The 24,599-nt window shown below is 34.5% G+C and overlaps 1 protein-coding gene across 4 annotated transcripts in view; it reads right to left on the bottom strand.

Annotated features, from left to right (window-relative positions):
- LOC136031765 (ankyrin repeat and IBR domain-containing protein 1-like) overlaps positions 1-24,599 on the bottom strand; it is a 90,089-nt gene that overhangs the window by 26,096 nt on the left and 39,394 nt on the right. For all 4 annotated transcript variants that reach the window (XM_065711510.1, XM_065711508.1, XM_065711509.1 and 1 more), the window contains exons 7-12: positions 24,106-24,361; positions 19,717-20,060; positions 16,153-16,458; positions 9,710-9,883; positions 3,351-3,500; positions 421-469 (exon numbers count right to left, since the gene is read on the bottom strand). In XM_065711510.1, the coding sequence (XP_065567582.1) occupies positions 421-469; positions 3,351-3,500; positions 9,710-9,883; positions 16,153-16,458; positions 19,717-20,060; positions 24,106-24,361 (1,279 nt within the window). The remainder of the gene's footprint in view (positions 1-420; positions 470-3,350; positions 3,501-9,709; positions 9,884-16,152; positions 16,459-19,716; positions 20,061-24,105; positions 24,362-24,599) is intronic.

Genomic DNA, 24,599 nt, shown 5'->3' with positions numbered 1-24,599 from the left:
ATTTTTTAGAACTGGGAACAGCAAGGGTATTGGGAAAGTGGCAAGAATAGCCAAAGTTCTTGAGGATATAAAACTAAAACAGGCTCATTTAAAAGAAATTCTGAAAAGTAGAACATGCTGCTTAGAAGTTTCAACTAGGATGTAAACAAACAAAAAATAAAAATAAAAAAATAACAAATATGTCTTATCAATTTTGTTGAGATACCTCATTTCTCTATTTGGTTAGTTTAGGCTAATATAAAGAATTGTAGCTTTTTTACAGGTGTAGATTTGACTAACCAATTGATCTTCATTTAACGAACATAGACTTTTTTTCTTCTACGCTTTAATAACTAGACTTACATATTACTTCCCCATTCGACTTTAACATCAAACTTAAGAAAAGGGTAGAAATGGATAAGTTGTGAACAAGATACTTACGTGATACGTCTGTTCGTGACATCAGCGTATCCTCGCCAAGTTCTGCATCCTAAAAATGTAGGTAGTCAAAATGATAAAGAAGAAGAAAAAAGAAAACAATATAAGACATGTAGCAAAATATAAGAATTAGTCATTACTAAAGCTCCTTGGTTTTTGCTATTGCATGATTTATTTTTTGTGTTTCTTTCTATATTAAAAGTGTTCTGTTGGTTTTGGCAGCTTAATAGAAAAGAAAGGGTTTTATCACAGATTAAATACATTGCAGGATGGTTACTAAACTATTCTGTAGTCCAACAATAATGACAGGAAAGTGTTGAGAGTTTACAAGTCATATCAGTTAAGGATCAAAATAATTGATACATAGTCCATTTTAATTCCAATTCTTTGGATAAAAGTAAACAAGCATTATTTTCCCTACCATAATAGAGGGCCGATTTAAGGCACAAACCCTTTAAAGTCAAGTTATTGTTTCACAAATCTCTACAAATCTGTGTTAAAACTATCAAACTTGTATGCACCGTATTCTTAGACAAGTTGAAATAGAATTTTCATGAAAAAGCTGAATTCAGAAGGCCCAGTAAAAAAAAGGAAAAACGTAGCAAACACAGATTGCAGTGCTAGATAAAAACCAAAACAATGCCCTTATACGTCAGTTGTTGCCAGATATGCTAAAAATATTTAACATGGATGAGATAGCCATGAGGTTTTCTATACCGTTCACAATTAATTGAAAAGGTAACATTGCTACAAAACACTATAAATATTTTTGCTATTTATATACTAACTGAAGAGATTCTGAACTTAAAACTACAATAACTTAAAAACTGTATCAATTACAAAGTAGAACAAGACACTACAGATATCTTTACATTTTATACAAAAACTTTAGATGTTTTGAACTGAGAACTGAAATAAATATGTTTTTTTTTAATTATCAGGGATTATTCTAGTTTCAATCCAAAAGGTAAAATTGTTGTTAAAACCATAAAAATATTATTGCATTTTATATAATGTACATTGTGTTTTCATATGATACCATTTTTAGGGGTTATGGGCTATTTTCTTTGGTTAGTATTGGCCCTGTTTATCTTTTAAAAGGTTGCGGCTATCAATGGAACCACGTTTTTGTATACGAAAATGCATTTTTTCGTACAAAATTATTTATTTCAAAAATATTTTTTTTTAAATTACAAAACCAAGTAGACGTAACAATTTCCATTAAAATGAACCATTAAATAACTTTCAATGTTGTTCCTATACCCCGTTAACAGTGGGGAAAAACGGAAAAAAAGAAGCTTTCTAAACAGAATAAGATGGTTGCAACCACTTTCCTTATTTTTCAAGCCCATGGATTCTTGATATTCAAGCCAAGAGACCCTAAGGTTCCTTTGTAAGAGACCGGGAGTTAGGGCCAAGGCAGTTCCAATAGTGTGGTTTGTGTTTCGATTTAAGATCTTTTTTTGCCGACAAAACAAATAAATACGATAAGATTGGCAAATGGGGTTTAGATATCCCATTTGCCAATCTGATCTTATAGAGGAAAATTATCTACAGATTTTGGTGCCTTACCACTGTCAGTTATCCCATAAGTTGTCAGTTTGATTAAGATGTGAGTTTTATTTCTTTGTTTCGTCTTTTCCTCTTTTTTCCTCTACTGTTTGTGTTGTTCTTTGTCTTTTTCTTTAGATGATTAACTAAGTTTTTTTCTTTTTTCTTTTTTTCCCGTTGATAAAGGCTCCCGGAAGTGGAGTCTAAATATTTGGAATTTTTATTAGTTAATGTTAGGTTGCTGCATTTGTTTTTAGCACGTTTTAGTAGGCCTGTAACTGCGTTATTTAATTTGAACCCGTTTTCTCTCTTAGACTCTCTTGTAAATGGAAAAGCAGTGTGGTAACTGATTTATTATATTAAACACGTTTTTCTCTCTTAAACTCTTTTGTAAAGGGAAAAGTAGTGTGGTATAAGAAATTACTGAACGCTTCACTATAACTAAGAAGATCAGTTGTAGTGTTCACAGTCGGAAATACAAGTTAATTTTACTAGTCCCAAACACATTATTATGAACTTTTGAAGCTAAACATCATTTATGCAACATAGTGAATTTTTTTTACGATAAAAGTAAAGAAAGCATTTTTTCAATTAACTCAGTGGTTCCCAACCGACTTCGGGCCCCACCAAGACATTTCTAAAATTCTGATGCCCCTCTCGTGGTATTTAAATTTTGTTATTCAAAATTGTACGTATATTCACCCGAAAAAAACTTAAAAGATCATTAACTTGGTATCTATTTTTGGGCCGTCCTCTAAGCTTGTTTATGCTTATTAAGAATATTGTCTGAACAAAACACTTTTCATAGGTTCCAAAGCTACTGAACCCTCGTACCCCTAACTCCAGGAGCAACAGAAGCCCCGTGCTACTGAGCCCCCATGCGACTGAACCCTCGTCAAGCTCAAACCGCATTTAATTCAACCTTCGTGCAACTTAACCCTCATGCGACTCAAGTCCCGTTTCACTAAGCCCTCATGGAACTGAACTCTTGTGTAACTGGACCTTTTGTGCAACTGAATCCCTTTGCGAATAACCCCCGTGCAACTCAACACCTGTGCAACTGAACCTCCATTTAAATGAACCTTTGTGCACCTGAACCCCTGTACAACTTAACCCTTGCGCAACTCAACCCTCACTCAAATCAATACTCGTGCAACTCAACCACATTAAACTCAAACTCTGTGCAATTCAATCCTAGCTTAATTCAGTCCTCTTTCAATTCAACAACCGTTTAGCCCAAACCTGTCCAACTGCAAGTGATACTACCTTATTGGTTAATAATGCCACTTTGAAATCTCATAGTATTTCCTTTTAAGAGTTAACGGAGTCAAAAACATTAACATACTAATATACAAAATATCTACGAAAGCACAAAACCAAACCTCTTCTTCTTCCTCTGGAGGCCAAACCAGGTTAGAATTTAACATTGATGGTCGTCTTCTGTTGAAAATCCAAGGATTGGCTGGACTTAATGCCCTAATTGAAGAGTTGACTGAATGAAGAGTTGACCTAATTGATGCGTTGACGAATTCCTATAAAGAATAAGAGCCTGAAATAATTTCTGAGACCCCACTGGCTAATCATGACAAAAACACAAAATCGCAAAGAAAAGAAGGACAAGGACAATAACCAGCCAGTAAAAAAATAAAAAAATTATACAAATGTTTCGGTAAGATCTCCGCTTTACCGTCCTCAGTGCAGAATAAAGCTGATAAAAATATAAAAAACAAACCTTAAAACAAAACACAAAACTAAAATATGGTGACCCATCACATTTTGATTCATTCCACATCATATTCCACTCCACCTCTAAAACCAAAATAAAGAAAATATTCAATTACAAGGATAACCAACTTCATAATGATTTCAATCTCCAAACTAGCCATGGTCACATCTTGTATCAAATCAAAGTGCTTTTGTAATTTAATGCTTGATATATCTTCGCACTTTTTCACGTTACAATTTGAATACATGGACACTACATCAAAACTACAGATTGAATCTCCAAACGTCAGTTCGGAGATTGAAGTCATTATGAAGTTGGTTATCCTTGCTAGTGAATATTCTCATTATTTTGGTTTCAGAGGTGAATTTTACAAACAGGTCTTTTTTTTGGCTATGGGGGCATCTCTCTCCCCTTTGTTGGCAAATCTCTTCATGGAATCTATTGAAACCTCCGCTATACACAGTTTTAGGCTCTCCCCTTGTTTCTGGGGCAGATTTATGGATGATGTGGTTTGCATTTGAAAACACGGTTTAGAGTTCTTAGACCTTTTCCATAAACATTTAAATCTATGTATATAAAAATAAGTTGTTTGTGTGTTATGTCTGTCGAGTGACGTCATGTCATCATGTCGTCATGTCGTCATGAAGTTAGTTGTGGTCATGTTTGTTATGACGATGACGTCATTAAAGTTATTTAAGAAATTCGTTCAAAGACAAATTTTTAATTGTAAGAAGATCGTGGACGGAAAAATGTTTAATTATAAAATGACTGAAGAACCTACAATGGCAACAGCCGAGGAAGCTGCTCAAAGAGTCTATGCCAAAAAACTTGCTGCTGATAGAGAAAGTAAGAAAAGAAAGCGTGCCGAGGAATCACAAGAACAGCAAGAAAACAGGCTTGCGGCTGATAGAGAAAGTAAGAACAGAAAGCGTGCCGAGGAATCACAAGAGCAACGTGAAAACAGGCTTGCGGCTTCAAGAGATAATGCCAGATTAGGAATGTGCAATTTCCGTCCACGAAGGCGTGTCGAGAAAGTACCAGAGCAACGCGACACCAGACTTGCTGCTAAAAGAGAAAGTGAAAAAAGAAGGCGTGCCGAGGAATCACAAGAGCAACGTGAAAACAGGCTTGCGGCATGAATTGATTGAAAAAGTATTTCCGAATATTCTAAACAATTATAAAAATAATAAATGGCTAAGTGAAAGAGCGATTCTTGCACCCAAAAATATAGACGTCCACGAAATCAACAATATTGTTTTGACCAAGATTCGAGACCAGGCAGTCCTTTACAAGTCAGTCGACACAGTTTTGGAACCAAATGAGACGGTTAATTATCCATCTGAATTTTTACATTCCGTGGATCTTTCAGGGTTTCCACCACACGTGCTACAACTAAAAATAGGCGTACCAATAATATTGTTACGTAACATAAACCCACCAAAGCTTTGCAATGGCACGCGACTTGCCGTAAAAAAGACAATGGAAAACGTAATAGAGGCCACAATCTTGACAGGGCCTTTTGAGGGCGAAGCTGTTCTTATTTCTCGCATTCCCATGATTCCAACGGATCTGCCTTTTCAATTTAAAAGATTGCAATTCCCAATTCGATTAGCATTTCCAATCACTATCAACAAAGCTCAAGGTCAATCATTAGAAAAATGTGGTATAGATCTTAATACTGATTGTTTTTCCCATGGACAATTGTATGTTGCATGTTCGAGGGTCGTTAAACCTGACAATCTATTTATATGCACTGACAATTGGACAGCGAAGAATGTTGTATATTCGCAAGTTTTACGCAGTTAATTTGTATTGTATCTATCTATCTATCTATCTATATAAAAATGAGTTGTGTGTATGCATGTTTGTTTGTTTGTAATAAGAGCGTTTGCATATGACGTCATTATAAGTACATAAGGCTTTGTATATGCACAGACAATGGGAAAGCCAAGAATGTTGTATATTCGCAAGTTTTACGTAGTTCAAAACACATATCTAGATCTATCTATATTCATAGGTGGTACACAGGGACATAACTACAATGGCGCGTAATTAATATGGCGCGTAACGACTTACGCACGCGGGGGGGCTTGGGGGGCGCAAAGCGCCCCCACCAACTAGGTGTTGGGGTAGCGCGAAGCGCCACCCCAACAGCTAGTAGTTTTGATAAAAATGTAAAACTTACAATGGAGTTTGAAGAAAATGACAAACTACCTTTTCTTGATATCCTATTGATTAAAAGTGATTTCCATTTACCTTTTTCAGTATATAGAAAGCCTACACACAGTGACAGGCATTTGAACTTTCACTCGTGCCACCCTGTTTCAGTGAAACGAAGGGCTGTGATTGCACTGGTGGATAGAGCTTTCAGAATTTATTCCCAGAAGTTTTTAGATTCTGAATTGTTGTATTTGAGGGATATTTTATTTTGTAATAGTTACCCGATTAAATTCATTGATAAAATAATAAAAAATATACGCATTAAACACAACAATAGGGTTACTGGGGTTTCAAAGTGTCCAGAATTAAAAATGCCGAAAAGGTTCATTTCTTTGCCTTATGTACCTACTTTGGGGGAGATGCTTAAACGAATTTTAGGTAAACACAACATTGGTACTTATTTCCAATCAGTGAGACCATTAGGTAGTTTTTTTTTAATTCTGAGAAGGATTTAACCCGGGGAGATTTAGTTGAGGGTGTATAAAATTCCTTGTTCTTGTGGAAAGTTTTATTTTGGTACAACTCACCAACAATATACTGAAATATTTATTGAGCATCGCAACTCAATAGAAAAAACCCTACAATTAAGAACAGAAACATAAACAGTATTTATTTACCCTTTTTTATGCAATAATAAGATATGAAAAGTAATGCATATTCCATTGGCACTGCGCATAAGGGTATGACATACACAAAGATAGCGTGCCAGTTACTAGCGGGTTACCAGCACAGCTTTCTTTTGTCAGAAGTTGTATAAAATTTGCACCTATTATCTATGAGTTATCTATAATGGTAATCTATAGAACTATTCGGCTTAAATTGCGAAAAAGGAGTTCTGCCAAATCCGATTATAGTTCTTGTTTTAAGTTTTTCTTTTTCTTGACAGTTCTTCTACTGTCGAGTTCTCTTTTTCTCGTTTTTCTATGTTTACGAAAATAAAAATAAAATAAAATATAATATTTTTACGCAAATGCTTAAACGAATTTTGCGTAATTATAACATTGACACTTGTTTCCAATCAGTGAGACCATTAGGTAGTTTTCTTAATTCTGAGAAGGATTTAACCCGGGGAGATTTAGTTAGTGGGGTGTATAAAAGTCCTTGTTCTTGTGGAAAGTTTTATTTTGGTACAACTCACCAACAATTTACTGAAAGATTTATTGAGCATCGCAACTCAATAGAAAAAAACCTACAATTAAGAAAGCCTCCTGAAACTTTTGTTTCGGCTCTGGCTAAACATACATTCTTTCATCCCGAACATTTTATACAATTTGATGAGGCTACAGCAATTTCTAATGATAGGGGTTTTTCTCAGTGGGCGAGGGAGGCTATAGAAATTAAAAAACATATATTTGCTAATCTTTCAATAAATAAAGAAACGGGGAATTTAAATTTTGACCCAATTTATGATTGTCTTTTGAAAAATGAACCAATAGTCAATAAGGGAATTAAAATTTTACACAATCACCAGGGGACAAGATTACCTACTAGACCAAAAAGAGTTGTTTCAATATTAGCTTACAAGAGGATTATTTCGCAACAGAAAAGTTAACTAAGTTTCAATTTTCATAATTTTTTTCCCAGTTGCTTTGATGTTCTCATTGAAGTAACTCTAATAGCTTCTTTTCCCTACGTGGATCAGTAGCGACAACTGTTATTTATTATTATTGGTGGTGGTTTTATTTGCTTTTAGTTTAGTGTTTTTTCTTTTTATCTTGTGCTTATTTTGATACAGGCGAAATATCCGCGTTATTTTAGTCTTTCCTTTCTACTGGCCGCAGTCATGTTTGATGTTTTTTTTTTGTGAAGTTTCATCTCTCTTTGTTGTTTAATGTTACTATCTTCATTATATTTAGACAAATAAAAACAAATTTAACCCCTTATAGTTTATAGCCTACAGCAAGAGCTAAAAGTTTTGTCAACTAAATCTAGATTCTCAAATAAGTTGAATTTTGCTTGTTACTCGACAAAGATCAATGTCTTCGCATGGTTGAATATTCGATGCGCTTGCAGTTTTAGGTCAGGGTTGAAAATTTCACCTCTCCAGGTTGAAAAATTGCGCGTAAAATAATTTAAAATCTACTCCATACGAATCGTTAAAACAAGTTGTTGGCGATTATTTAGACAAGCTAGGCATTCTGTAATTTAACTCCAAATTAAATGCCCAGAAATCCAGCCTGGGAGAACCGGGTAAGAAACAAGATCTCTTTCTGAGAAAGTAAGGAGGTCTTTCGCTTACTTTCAAGTACTTTTCACTTAAATTAATAAGAATTTAGTGAGCAAAAAAATCCTATAGACTACTAAATTAAAAAAAAAATTGTTGATCCACATAAATCGATTTTTTTTTTTTTTTTTTTTTTTTTTTTTTTTTAACCTCTGTTTGATCCAAAATGTTTCTTTTTTCACAAACAGAAGGAAGTTACTTCTGCTTCTATCTTTTCTATATAATTGTTTGTTTTTTTTCGATGCACATAGACAAGCATTTAATTCTGCATTCAAAACTTAAAATTTACACAAAAGTTAAAGCACACGAAACTAAACCTCAAAAATTTGAAATCTCTCTTTAGTCCAAAATGTTATTTTTTTTTTTGAAGAAACAAAATGTGCTTCTGTTTCTAGCTTGTATAGCTGCTTTTTTTGTCAAAATAATTTCAATAAATTTTTTTTGTCAAAATAATTTCAACAAACAACTAAAATATTAATCTATATTCACTAGATGAAAGGTGGACACGGTTAACATTGTCTGGTCTCGTAGTTTACAAGCATTCAATAATAAAAAACATTCCATAAGCAAATGATTAAATATTTGTTATGATAAAACAGAATGATTGTATAAATGACTTACGTAAAAATTCTGGAGCCAAATGATTCTATTCCAAAACAGAAACTCGCGGTAAGGAAAGGGGATGGGCCAAAGAAACCGCTCCAAAACCCTAAATATTTTCAAGTTTCTGCATTGATTTTAATCAAATTATCAACCGCAATATTTTTTTTGTTGCTGGTTTCCAACAATAATCATCACTAGGTATTTGCTCATGGCGGTTACACACTGTTCATCCCAAGCATGATGAAATTTGTATAGTAAAATCAGAATAATTACTGAAATGACTTATTAAATCTTTAAATGTCTTATTTGATATTCTTTTTATAGGAGTGTAATTTGCTCTGTAGCAGAAGGCATACTCCTCCCAGACCCCAATTTGCCATCCCCCCAGCTGAAATTTAGTTTCTTCACAAATCATGTCAAAACTAACATAAGTCTGTATAATTCAAACATCCATAGAAACAAGTTAGTTTTCTTTAGTATATCTTTGCTTTAATAATATTATTTGTCTCATTTTTCTGTTTTCACTGTCATTTTCTCTTGATTTGGGATAATTGGCTCCAACTCCCTCCCTCAAGGATATTGAAGAAATTAAGCTTATGTCTTTAAACCGAAAATAACAATTTATAACGTTTTCATAGTGTTTACTCTTAGATCAATAAAATTTGTTTTTAAAAACTTGGTTATTCAAATGACTTGATGTATACATGTCTATTTTTTTAGCTTAATTTCATTTGAATTCTAACATTAAGTAGCTGAACAAATTCAACTCAAATTCATGGTGTTGCAGTAATGTTCATAACGTGAATGATAAAAAGTTGTTTAATAAAAGACATAAAAGTATAATTTTGAGATATAGTTATATTCGCATTTTCTTTTTTTATTGGAAGTAACTTGCCTAGTTTTTCTGCATTTCCCTATGTTATCTCGTTTTGATATACAACAGCAACACAATCATTGAAATTACTTACTTGATCTGTAAACTTCTTTTTTGAGTTTAAGGATGTTCTTTCAACAGCGTATAATAATTCATGACGTTTTCTTCGAACTTTGATACCAGCTTGGACGATAGTCCGCTTTGAGGCACGAAGGATTGGTCTAGCTACTACGCCAGACAAGGCTTCTGTAAACGATTCAAGTTCACTCTAGAAAAGACAAAACGGGTTACTCAGAAATTCTGAACCACGTTCACTTTTGTTATCAACAATTAGACCTCAACACTTTAAAACAATCTTTTAAATCAACTTTTAAAAGATATATTTTAAATCAGTCTTTTAAATTCGATTAATTATCAAAGTAAGAAAAAGAATATCTCATGTACAACATTTTGGTGCTTATTACTTTTGAAGGGTGACTGAAACTTATACAAAATAGGGAAATGACGAGGGAATGTTTAAAGACAGTGAATACAAGCTAAGTGGATTCTTCAGCTATATATGCAAAAGCAGTCATCAGCGAAACATAATATAAAGCAAATAAGAAAATTATTTTACTTCGAAAATGTTTTTTTCTTCTTTTCTTCGTGATTTTGTGTTTTGTCTTCTATACACTTCATTTACTTTATTAATTGGCAAGTAATCTATATATATAAAAATAAGTTGTCTCTGTGTGTGTGTGTCGACTGACGTCATGTTTGTCGACTGACGTCATTATAAGGATTGAGCTGTATGCGTCATGAAGTTGTTTGTCGACTGACGTCATGTTTATCAACTGATGAAATACCGGGTTATACCGGGACACCGGGACACAAATGACGACCGGGACACAGGGAATATAAATGACGACCGGGAACCTCAAAGAGAAATTACAGACTGAGACACCCGGACACAAATCACGACCGGGACACAGGGAATATAAATGACGACCGGGACACATGGATACAACTACAACGGGGACGCCGGGGGCACAGGCGGGATATATAAATGACGACCGGGACAAGGGATTGGATTGTTCGAATAGAAATTACAGACCGGGACACAAATGACGACCAGGACACCGGGACACAGGGAATATAAATGACGACCGGGACACTCAAAGAGAAATTACAAACAGGGACACCGGGACACAAATGACGACCGGGACACAGGGAATATAAATGACGACCGGGACACAGGGACACATCATTAGAATAATGAGGTATAGATCTGAATACGGATTGTTTTTCCCATGGACTATTATATGTTGCATGTTCAAGAGTCAGTAAACCTGACAATCTATTTATATGCAACATATATATATATATATATATATATATATATATAATATATATATATATATATATATATATATATATATATATATATATATATATATATATATATATATATATATATATCTATTCACAGGTGGGACACAGGGACACAACTACAATGGCGCGTAACTAATATGGCGCGTAACGACTTACGCGAAGCGCCCCACCAACTAGGTGTTGGGGTGGCGCGAAGCGCTACCCCAAAAGCTAGTGACTTATTAAAAATCAATGAAGATCTATTTGGCCTTACCACATGTTGGTTGACTCCACTTTCATTTAAATATCTCTTAAACTTTTGATAAACCTACCAAATTGTTTTTCAAGACCTATATAACTATTATTTTTCTAAAAGAATAACGTGAATTTCACAGAGTCGAGTTTCAAGTTTCATTAATACTACTTTATCCCTCAGACAATAAAGTGAAGCATAAATTATGACAAAGATTCTCGACAGATTTTAGCAGTCATCAGCGAAACATAATATAAAACAAATAAGAAAATTATTTTACTTTGAAAATGTTTTTTATCGATGAATTCTTTGGTGTATGTTTGCTTCCTTTTGGTTTATTTTATGATATATGTCACTGGTGTTGCATACATGACCGAAATATCCACTTAGGTTATTGTCACAGTGTTATTCAATGTCCTCATAAATTTCCTACTTATCGTGTCCTATTTTGTATGATGAAAAGGCAGTCAGGTCTTCGTTATTACTTGTGACTCAAACTTATTGAATCACCATATTAAGCATATTCTTTAGACGTTCATATTATATAATCAAACTAGTTTTCTTTAAAGGTTCAGTTACCACTGACAACCATTGCTCATTACATATTATTACTTATCATGCCTTTTTGCCAGTCGTTACCATGCTCTTAACAACATAAACTTTTGGATACCCAATTCTTCTATACCCACTATATTACTTCTTACTTACGAAACAGAGTGTGGGAGCATCCCCTCTTCCCCCCGAGATTTGGACTAACGATTAGTAAATAAGAACTATGTTTCTTCTGCCAAAAATTTTTAAAAATTAAAAAAAAGGCTTATCAGACAAAAACTCAGTAGAAGTAACAACACAGCAAAAGTTATAGATTAAACGAGCCTTCCTCCAGCTTTATACGAGCACTGGCTATTTACCATAATAAAGTGGAAATGACTCGCCTTTAGAAATAAAGGATGTGAGTTCAATCCCCTCTGCGGTAGCAATAATAGCTTCAAATGATACAAAAGAAGAGGAAAAGAAAGCGAGCCCCAATTTGGCACGGTTAACACGGTTAACGGTTAACACGGTTAACTGAATGAAAAACAAAAGAAACAGAGCAGCATTTAAGAAAGATACCAAAACGGACACGAATAATACGAAGGAGACGAAAGATAATACAAAAGAAGATAATAATACGAAAGATAAGGCGAAAGAAGAAGAAAAGAAAATGAGCATTAATTTGGTACGATTAACTTTGGAATGAGAAACATAAGAAACGGAACAGCATTTAATAAAGATACCAAAACGGACGCGAAACACAAAAGAGTCACTTCAGTGTTCTCATTGAAGCAATTTTGTAAACAAATACTTCGTGGGAATAACTCACCTTTAGAAATATAGGATGTGAGTTCAATCCTCTCTGTGGTAGCAATATTAGCTTCAAATAATACAAAAGAAGAAGAAAAGAAAACGAGCACCAATTCGGTACGATTAACTTTGGAATAAGAAACATAAGAAACAGAACAGCATTTAAGAAATATACCAAAGCGGACACGAATACTACGGAAGAAGCCGAAGGATGAAACGAACGAAAATAATAATACCAAAGATAATACTAAAAATCATATGGAAGAAGAAACAAAGAAAACGAGCACCAATTTGTTACGATTAACTTTTGAATGAGAAACAAAAGAAACCGAACAGCATTTAAGAAAGATAAAAAACGGACGCGATACATTAAAGCACTCGCAATTCTGTAAACAAATACTTCTGCGGTGCTCAATCGCAGTAGTATATGTAGACATGGGATTGCTTTTTATTTCTTAGTTTTAGATTTTATTTAATTTTAGGTTTTATAGATTATTTTAGATTTTATCTTTAATGTTCGTCTACATTTATCGTTAAAGACGCCTTTTTTCATCCAGGTGAAACATCTACTTCGTTTTGACAGTCATTCATTATACGTCAGCAGCAAAGCCTGTCGGACGACACGCATAAAGCATTCTAGCGTATACTCCTTTGTGACTAATTGGAAAAATGCTCATCTGATCAAGAATTCAGTGTTCAATTAAAATAGCAGTATTGAAAGACTGTAAGTGAATTTAATTAGCAATATTGAAAAGACTGAGTGGATTAAAGTGAAACATAAACCATTTGTTTCAGTTGTTGATCAGATGAGCATTTTTCCCGATCTACTTCGTTTCAGTTCGTCTTTTCCTTCTACTGACTGTAGTATTGTTTGTTTCTTTATTTTGAGAATTTTTTTTTCTCTGATTCTTTTTGAACAAGAAAGAGTAGAACTATTAGTTGTCTATCAAGTTAAAAGTACTGACATTGTTTTTTATATTCTAATTTAAGTTAAACAATCCAGAATCCATTAAGCATATGTTCGATGGACTACGTTAAGGTAATTGTTACTATGGATGCTTCAAATAATTTGAAAAATACTAGTAAGAAAGAAAGGAGTGTGAAAGTTTTTAAGTCAAAATATTAATAATTTTAACGACCGTCACACCAATGCTGTCACTTGTGTTTCTCACAAAACTGAAGAAACCATAATAAAATATTATGGTTTCTGCAAGAAATGAAGTGTATGGAAAGTGTAGGTTCGATGAGAGATGGCTGGTGAATGTAATGAGGGATGGTTGTTTTCAAGTGTCAAAAATTTTTATGAAATTTTCTCAGGTTGGCAATCGAACAAAAAAGTAGATTCTTGTGATTCTAGCTACCCTGATTCTTGTGATCCCACGCTGATTTTTGTGCATTGTTTTTAAAAAGGAATTAAAGTGAAAACAATGAGCAGCCATTTGATAATAGTGAGGCAAGAATTTTTGTTATTCTTTGCTTATGTTATGTTTATGTGATATCAATCATTTAAAAGTAAACTCTCTTCTATTTTTTTTCAGTACCATGGCCCAAGGGCTTTTAGCGCAATAAAACTTAGTCACTTAGCTACTATACAATGGATTGTTCTAGAAGCAATATTTCAACTTCAATAAAATACAGTAGGCAGTCCTATTCAGAAATGCCCAACTTTTAATTGTTCTGGAAAAGTTTGGGGTACTACGAGAAAATTTTCTGTCCCTTGGGGAGAGAAAAAGTTTCTTGCAACGTCCCAGCATTAAAAAGCCTTTATTCATGCAAAAAGCGCGGCTATAGCGTTACAAATTTTTAAAGAACTAAAAGACTAAGTTAAAGCCTTACCTTTGATTAAGATCTCTTAGGATGCAGGAATTTTGAAATAACTGGATGGATCTGGTGGTATGTTAAAGTAACGGTAGAGCATAGGAAAATATTTGTGTTGCGAGAGCAACGCTTCGGTTTTGTCGTGTTTTTTTTTTTCCTAGCACACCGATTTCAGCTTATTTCTAGAAAGTGGTAAGACTCTTACCTTTGCGGTTTATACGGAAAGTGTGGACCTTAGGCCGGATTGGTGAATATGACTTTGCATTTTGGAAAGCTTCGTAGAACTCTTGCCTGGGGCCGAAAATCTACTGTTTCTACCCATTTCTGTTCGTGATTTCAGCTGAGTTTTTCATTCGGTTTTTTGCACTTGGGATTGCGGTGGAGAAATGGTATCAGATGTGCCTCTTAAACTTTATCGTTGCTAAAGAAATTAGAGTTTATCCTTTGCTCCTTTCTAAGTGATGACGTTAGAAACTTGGCTACGGCAAAAAAGTCAACTTTTGAACTAAGACAGAGATTTTTTTTCGACGGCAGTCGATAGCTCTTGATGAGCTGATCAAAGCATATGTCATCCATTTTTTGGTGGAAAAATTCCTTTATGAGATATACCAGTTTGAAAGTTTAAAGGGGTTGACAACTTCAGTAGCAAGGTACAAACCGAAACCAAAAATAGACCGATATCAATTGTGAGACATATAGGGGAGTTTTAAGTAACAGGCGGCTGTTAGCTCATAATCATCTTTGGCAATGAGCGGTTCGCAACTTTTGCTAGTTGGTGTACCTATTATTTGTTTCCGGTGTATTTGATGGTAAGACCAATTTGGTTCCAGTGGTACGACATGTAAGGGACTTGTAAGTAATAATCGGCTGTTAGGCTACAATCATCTTCAGCGATGAGGAGTTTCAACTTTTGCGAATTGGTGTACCTAGTGTTTACTTTAAGATCCTTACAGATTAACAACTTCAGCGTTTAATCGAAGCGAGGAAATAAAACCAAAGGGTTGCTCCCGCAACACTTCATTCGGCGAAGCCGAACAAAGGTTGCCGCAACACCTCACGTTGCCCATGCAACGTAGATCTAGTTTTATTCGGTTTTGTTTTTTGTTTTGCAAACTGGAAGGTGTTATTTTTGTGCTAATATGTATGGCTGATTATATAGCCATGAGCCAATACTTTTTGCTAATTAATATAATTAAATTAATATACTTTCTCACAAATAGAGCAGCTGACATAGAGTTCTCCCATATCAGTCTGAATAATCCAACACCCAGAGAAATCAAACTCCTTTGCCTGTTGGGTATTCACCCTCGCTCCCTCCGACTCCCAAATAAAGTAATATATATTTTGTGTAATACTGCAGGTCTTTACATGTCATTTGCAGAAAATCAATAATGTCAGGCATCAAGGAAAGGTATTTACATGTCATTTGCAGAAAATCAATAATGCCAGGCATCAAGGAATGCGAGGGCTTTACAAGAAACAAGTAACAAAAAAGAGGGATTAAAAATGTAAGTTCAAAAAAGAGTCAGTAAAAAAGTTATCTACATTTAAAAGTATAGAACTACTATTGACTTGTTTTTTTCGTTTAGCAATAGCTAAAAACTGTAAGCAGAAGTAACTGCATAAGTGTCAACACCGCGTCACACTTTTTTTTTTTAACTCTTTAATGTGGGTCCCTCAGAAGTTCTCGGTGGAAGAGTCTTTACTCTAATAGCCCGTATATAGTTTAATAATCACACAGTTCTACATCAATAATTACAGAGAATGATTACCTGAAGTCTCTCAAAAGTAACTTTATATTTCGTATTATCCCTCAAAAAGAAAGCATAAGCATATGAGCCGCTAAGAAGCCACCTGGCTTTGATCAACTCCCCAAGACAGTCTTCAAGAAACTGAAATTTCGAAAAATCTTTGCCTTTCTTTTCAGGCTCAGCTACATTAGCCATTAGCTCCATCTTTTTCTTGGAGTCGAGATGAAGTGGCTCTTCAAGTTGACGGGAATGATTATGATTCACATGACGTGAATAATAATGAAGAAAACGGTTCAATTCACTCAGTCTTTCATTTTGATACGTTGCCTAGACATAAATAGAGAAAGTTAGAAAGTTATTAGAAAATTACCCGTTATGTGAGCATCAAGCCTAAATAGCAAACAAGATCCATGAAGTCCTATTCAATCATAAAAAGAAGGAGCAGCAAGGGTTTACAGAACGTCCTGGGACCACAGCATAAAAACGAGCAAAAGAAATACCTCATATCGACTTAAGAAATTACTAGGTCTAAAAATTTTGCTACTCACGTCACTTTCTGTTCTACCCCACATGGTGAGATTGCTCGATACGTAAAATCATATGATTTTTTGTGCAGATATTGTCAAACTCTTTTGCCTGTGGATTCAGCAATAGTTCCAAAGCAGTTTTTTGTCTAAAAACGGATTTACCTTAAATATTACGCTTTGGTACTTACAAAAGTCTCTAGAAACAACAATTTCCTTTAAAATGAGCCCTTAAACAGCTCTCTAAGATATTTCAGTAACGCTAGCAGTGAAAAAGATAGAGAAAGAAAGAAAAAAGGACACATCAATGCAACACATGCAAAAAAGCGATTTTTTTTATGTTCTCAAGCCAGTTGACTAAGTTTCCTATAAAGGGTATCCAGCCATGGTGATTCCAACAGTGTAGGTTTTATTTCTATCTAACATCAATTTTTAGAGTGCATGTTTTTCAAAACTCCCTTATATTAGTTAGTACTATAGTTAGTTTTTAAATTAACACTTTATTATTAAGATAATGGCTAATATTGTTGAATCAGCTAGAAATGGCTATTTTTTATCACTTTCCAATTGTTTTTTAATTGTTGGTTGACAAGGGCCAATGAGAGATAAGCTACAAAATATATAATTTGATAAAGGACATATTAGTGATTTTAGAACCTTATTTAATCCCTTCTGTAAGAAAGATGATAAGAAAACAATATAGTAATTATAAGGCATGAACTTGATATCAATAGAGAGCAATAAATCTAGCAAGCTGGTTCTCGTTCGACCAAGAGATGCTGTAAAAAAGCTGTAACAGAAGAACTATTCTAAAACTATCCTTAGAACCTTTCGATGCGCAAGCATGAAATAGGAAAAAATAAGAATCGTATAAACGTTTGTGAAGACTGGAGAGAAACAATTTGCCCTTTTCCTTAAACATAATATTCGATACCGACTTACCCCCCTAAAAAATCATGCAATTCCAACTTGATCCCTTAGCCCTGAGACATAACAGGGTAGACTTATCAGAATTGCGCATTAAATAAGTCACCACAAAAATTCTCACAGACACTTTCAAGCCTTAGTGAACAGGGAGTATGTGGGCTAGAATCTAAAAACGTCTAGTTAAAATAAATGAAAAATTCAACAGTCTTCCAAGCTCCCAAGGAGTCATTAATCTAAAGAATTGATGCTGAAAGAAACTACCACGACCTTATTTGGTTGCAGACTCATTAATAAAATTTTAGCTGAGCTAGGAGGGTCAGAACCTAGCCTCTCTCAGGCCCTCACACATCCAGAATCCAGGCACTTATGGGCGAATAACCACATTAAAATGCTTCTTACCAAGATCTCAGGTTTCTTAGGTACGTTTCCCAGGCTTAAAAAGGTAGCCATGGAGTCAATAAACCTTATTCCTTCACATGTATACCTTACTTCAATTAGAAATGAGTACAAAAGAAATATCTTCATTTTGTACAATATTCATTGAAGATCTGTTTTACTTAAAAGTCTTATTGTTAGAAAAAATCTGATTATGAGAAATCCGGCTTACTGAAATACACCATTTTGGCTGACTATTAAATCATGATACTGTAAGAAGTTCAATGAACAAGTCAAAGACACTTTTCAAGCCAGGTCCAAAATGCTTAGGGCATTCAAATATCTACTAATAAGAGGCTCTATTAGACTACTACATAATTGGAAGAAACCCAGGGTAAATAAATTGATTACAAATCTTAGATTCCGATGGAAAAACTTACAGTACAAGGATTCAATAGGTGTAGTTTTAAATATTTCAGTTTAATTCCCTATCTTTTCTTTAATTTGCAGACTAGAATAAGCGTTCATGCTTATCAGAAGGTCCGCTGTCGCAACTACAATGACTAATTATACTGTTAAGACCTGCTTCTACTAATACTACTAAAAACTCAAGGCAGCACCAAGCCACCAGAAACCATCACAGCTACGCACGCTCCTCCTCCATGTAAATCTATTCAAAGCCTCCCTCTTTACACCTTCCCAAGAAGTTCCCATTCCCCTTAAATATTTTCTTATGTCGTCCCCCATCCCAGCCGAAGACTGGCTTGCTTTCCGTTTAGCCGTAGACGGTTGGCAGAAAACAACAATCTATGAAATTGCTCCGGCATCATATGAAACAAAAAAAGTATTTTTTTTACTGAAAGTAAGGAGTGACATCAAAACTGAAAAGAAACAGATATCTTTCTGATTATGAAGGGTGCTACCACACACTTAACCCCCACTATTTGCCATACCATTGTCTAGCTGAAAGCATTTTAGATTGCAAAATATAAAGTCAATTAGTTCATCCGAGTTTTATTCAATTGAAGTGAGAATTTTACTGTTTAAAGTAAATAAAGGGAAAATAAACTATTTCATTTCCGAAACGCTGTGAATTAAAAAGAAATTTCTATTCCATTGTTTCTTTGTTTGAACATTCTTTTTTTACTTGGCAGATAATCATGGATAGTTCATGATGTGGACCTTTCATATTTACAAAAATTTACATACTTGGAATCAGAATAAATTAGAAATCCTTGTCACAATGATCGAAACTTACATATTCGGTCCTTGTCACATATCCTTGTCATGTCTTAATCTTTACCACATACATGTTTAATTGAGAACGAACCTGAGCTTCTGAAACTAAGCAGGTTCTTTGATCTTTAAACTACCTAAATTATCATAAAGCACTTAAGGCTAGGTTAGTATACAAAAAAAAATTGTTAGTTATAAGAATAATTTAATGCATATAAATACAAGTTTTGTAATCTTTTGACAGAAGTGTACCCCTTGATATTTATTTTAATGTAAAGCGAAAGTAAGCAAAGAGAAAGCAAAATCTATACAACCAGCTTTCTTATTTAGTTTTTCCTAACTAATTTAATAATTTTCCTTGGTGACGCTGGATGATATTGGATCTTTTTTTATCAACTTTCCGAAAAAAAAATTTAAATTCCTCTCTTGTCAATTCCCCCACTCATCGTTAAAAAGAGTATGAGCTAAAGCCCTATCGACGTGGTTGCCCATACGTTATTATCACATAATTATTAGATCATACCTCTGATATAAGCATTCCTTGGTGTTCATCGGCCTTAGACACTGCTTCGTACCGATTACATCTAAAGTAGCCACCTGTAGCAGAAGAATGCTTCTTCCACGATTCCAAACACAGCCAGCAAAAATCATGTTTGCATTTTGAACACTTGATATGATTACAGCCTTCGTTTTTCTGAATAGGGGACTTACAATGAGGACATGGCTTACAGTGGGTAACGAGCCACACGCTGTTTGCTGCTAATTCAGTTTCACTGGACGTTGTTGACATATCTTCCTCACGGAGTTGACTTACTCTTGTCTGCCACAGAGCCCAGTTTTCACAAGAGGCTGGAGCATGAGCTTGACCTAAAGTAAGCTTTGACATTTCCAACTGGACATTTTGACCAGTTGATGACATTTCATGATGAAATTTATAAAACATTCTAGACTATGACTTGGTATCTAATGAGATCAAATTTCGCTATGGCAGTGATATTTTGTCTCCCCTGAGGAGAAAAGGTGTTCACACGGATAAATATTCGTTTATTTCTAATGAAGACAGAGTTAAAAATTCGTCTTGTTGGCCACCGAAATTACGGACTTGATTTTCTAGTTCTTTTATACAATTCATTTATTTTATTAATTGGCAAGTAATAATTTACTAAAAATCATTGAAGATGTATTTGGCCTTACTACATCTTGGTTGATACCACTTCCATTTAAATATCTCTTAAGCTTTTGACATGAAGCACCAAATTGTTTTTCAAAACCTATAAAACTATTATTTTTCTAAAAGAATATCATGAATTTCACAGAGTCGAGGTTCAAGTTTCATTAATACTACTTTATCCATCAGACAATAAAGTGAAGCATAAGCTAAGACAAAGATGCTCGACAATTTTATTTTTTTACGTTTGCATCAATTTTTCATAACTTTCATAACCCACGTGAAGTAAAAATTATAATCTAAAAAAAAAAGAAGAGAAAACTAGAAATAAAACTTAGGTGAGTTTCCTTATGCTTTCCAGTAGTAGCCACTTTTGGGTCTATAAATAATAACATCTGAAGTGTCTTATCCTTATAGCTGAACATAAAAATAAAAACTAAAAGAAAACAAGAAATAGAAAAAAAGGAAGAAAACTAAGAATAAAATTTGGCGAGTTTCCTTCTACTTTTCAGTAACAGCCACTTTTGGGACAAGAAACCATAAGACCAGAAGAGTCTTATCCTTTTAGTTAAATATGAAAATAAAATAAACCTTAAAATAAAAAAAACTAAAGGGAAGTAAAATTAAAAAAAAAACAATAAAAAAAACTGTTGAACTTCCTTCTACTTTTTTTCCTTCCTACTACTTTCTGCCTTCTACATCTTAGTAGCAGCCACTTTTGGTTCTAGAGACCATAAGACCTGATAAGTCATATCCAAACAGTTTACACAGAGCATAATTTCAGCAACCAACTTAACCAGTAATTGGAAGCAGTAAAGTTAAGCTTTTGGGTGAGACCTTTCTCTCTGCAATCATTAGAGACATTCATGTTGTCAAAAAATGTGCCATTTTTATGGCACTTGTTATTTACCAAGCGACATATACCCATCGAAATTTCTGTCGGTCTGTCTGTCCGTTCCGCTTTCACTAATTTGGGCACTTCCAGATAAGCTAGGACGATGAAAGTTGGCATGCGTTCAGGGACCAGACAAGATTAAATTAGAAATAGTCTCTTCCCCGATTCGACCATTTGGGGGGAAGCGAGCAAACAAGATAGTTGAAAAGAATTTTATTTGCCGATAAAACAAATGATTGTTCTTTTTAACTATGGCTTGTGATCTACGGGTGCGAGAGGTCTCAGCTTCGAATCACGGACCACCCCAATTTTTACATGAAAAAGATCCGAAATTAGATACGTGATCAATAGAGCGATCGCTGAAAGTTGGCAGGTGTATCAGGGACTCGATCAGAATAAATTAGAAATAATCGCTTCCCCGATTCGACCATCAGGGAGCGAGAGGAAGGACGGTTAATTCGAAAAAATTAGACAAAATGAGGTATTCTTAGCTTACGAACGGGTTATCAGATCTTAATGAAATTTGATATTTGAAGAGCCTCGTGTCTCAGAGCTCTTATTTTAAATACTGACCGGATCCGGTGATATTGGGGGGAGTTGAAGGGGGGGAACCAGAAATCTTGGAAAACACTTAGAGTGGAGAGATCGTAATGAAACTTGGTGGGAAGAAAATCTTGACTTTTGACTCGTCCAACCTCGTTACAAGTGCCATATGAGGTCTTGGCTCTTATTGAAAATGATAACAGTCATTAATATAAAGCCTTTTTGATTAAAAATCCAGATTCTCAAATTGACAATCTGATCATCGAATTCGATTTCAATCTGATCATGGATTTTGATTTCAATTCACGGTAAGAAAATCAAATTCTGGTTTCGATTTTGTAATCCACAACTTTACCACAATCAAGGAAAAAACTATTAAAATAGATAACGCTTTACGTCCGTCAAAATTCAAGTGCGAATAATCTGTTGATTTCTAACAACAAATACACCTTCATAGGAAAGTTACATTTTCTTCTTTTAGCTCAGTTTTGCTGATTTTTAAAGAAATATCTTTTTTTTTTATTTAGCATCCGCTACTACCAGAAAATGCATAACTGCATATAAACATATTTTTCATATAAATAAAGAAAAATCATTAATCTAGGTGAATTACTAGAAAACTTAAAAAGTTAGGCCCATAAACACGGAAGAAAATTCAGAAACAAGACCGCTAACTGATTTAATTTTAACCGAAACATCATGTTATCAAAGCAAGAATAAAGCAATCGTCAGTGTTGCCACGTTGAACCATGAACATAAAAAAGCAAACCCAATTCATTAGATTTGAAAACGCTTTTCGTCTGTAATGTTTCGTCGTTATATAAGTTCCCGCTTAACCAATTCAAACAACTAGACTCTAACTTCACTGGACTTAGTATTTTATGGATGATAGAGCCTGGAGAATAGCCATTATGTTTACGCTATAATAATATAATTATGTATAGCCCTCGAGTATGTTTTTGCTTACCAAAATAGACATAGTGCAAGATTTAACTGCTAAAATCTGATTTTCCAGAAAAAGTACATAGTGTTTAATCTATAAAAAAAAAAGTTTTTTCAACTGAAAGTAAGAAGGAACATTAAAACTAAAAATGAACAGAAATTATTTCATATATGAAGAAATTGCCCACCTCCTCAATGCCATGCTCTTCACGCTAAATTCTTTAGGACTTTTTAAAAACCTTACTATTTTAATTAAACGCCCCTACTGTTTCAGGAGCCCTTCTTAAACATTGGGACAAACAGTCAAACTTCATCCGTGATCTTTCTTCTGGCAAAAAATACAAAATTCCACAATTTTTCATATAGGAGCTTGAAACTTCTACAGGAGGGTTCTCTGATATACTCGACCTATTTGATTTTTTTTTCTATACTTATAGTGGGTGTTTCCTCCCTTCTTCGAAAACCCAACAGATTTTCTAAGGCTTGTGGCCTTTTACGGGTACCACCAAGTAATGAATCACCATGTTAATGAATCTTATATATTCGGAATCTGCATAGTAAGCCGATTCTTTTGATGTATACACTAATATCAAAATTCCGTTTTTTAGAGTTTCGGTTACTATTGAGCCGTGTCGCTCCTTACAACCATATCCGAATCCGGAAACCATCCGAATTAGATTTAGGCTATATTTAGATGACCAAAGAGACTGGTAGCCCTGCGTATTCCATGTGCAATACACTTTTAAATGCTCATACAAGTGACTTGGTCTGCGAGATTTCAGCACGATAGTTCAACCCCATCAAAAGCAGTGGAACTATTAGATAGATAAAACAGCCAGCTGCACATGACATATGCAGCTGCAGACACAGTGACGTAGACACAGTCTACGACTGCACATATATCAAAATGCAGCTGTTATAAATTCTCTATATAAAGAAAACACTAAAACGATAGAAAAAGGGGGGCAGGCTACATCTTGCTTAAATTTGGGCTATACATAGATTTTCAATCTGCATGACTAAAGAACGCAGTGACGCCCTTGAGTGTGTGCTTCCGTTACTCTGAATCCGTTACATAACCATTACGGTAAAAACGGATAGATATATAGGATAGATACGATGATCTCTGAAATAAAATTCGTGCGGAGGACTTAAATTATAAAGTGAATTTTATTTTTTTGATTTTTTAATAGTAATTTCCAGGTAATTTTGACGGTTAGGTGACTTCGTAGATTTTTTTCTTATGCGTAAATTTTTTATTATTTTTTGTCAATTTCCAAAACTGTGATTTGGCATTTAAATATTTCTTTAATAAGCAAGATACTAGATTTTCAAAACTAAGACCGCAAAACATCGTGACTTACCTCCACACTCCCAACAAAAGAAATGCCCAGAGCCACAATCAACCCCATGGGAAATGGCGAACTGTTTGTCTCCAGAAAACATCCTATTTCGTACCACTGGCCCCCGTTTAGAGGAAATACGTACAGCACGTCCGCATCCTGGGGTAGGGCACCATTTAATTTCAGGATTGGTATCCACAAAAGAGGAGATATCGTGTTCTGACAGCTTTCCAGCAATTTCTTTAGGTAGTAGACTCTCAATAATATTAGGTGGAACCTAAAAAGCAACAAGTATGCTTAGTATCCCACAGAATCTCAAAAGAGTCTGTAAAGAGAAGGGGGGAGGAAGCTCAATGCTTAGAAATGCATACTTCACAAAGAAAACCCGCTGCTACTAGATGTTTTCCATAGAAATTGCCTAAGGATTGTTTTTGGGTACCCGGCTGACTGACCGTATTTCAAACAATAGGCTGTAAAAAAAGTATGATTCAATCATGCTTTCTACGGTTATAATA

The sequence above is a fragment of the Artemia franciscana genome, chromosome 10 (genome assembly GCF_032884065.1).
Source record: "Artemia franciscana chromosome 10, ASM3288406v1, whole genome shotgun sequence".
Taxonomy (NCBI): domain Eukaryota; kingdom Metazoa; phylum Arthropoda; class Branchiopoda; order Anostraca; family Artemiidae; genus Artemia; species Artemia franciscana.
Note: the sequence above shows the minus strand (reverse complement) of the source record. Positions and strands in the feature narration are given on the sequence as shown.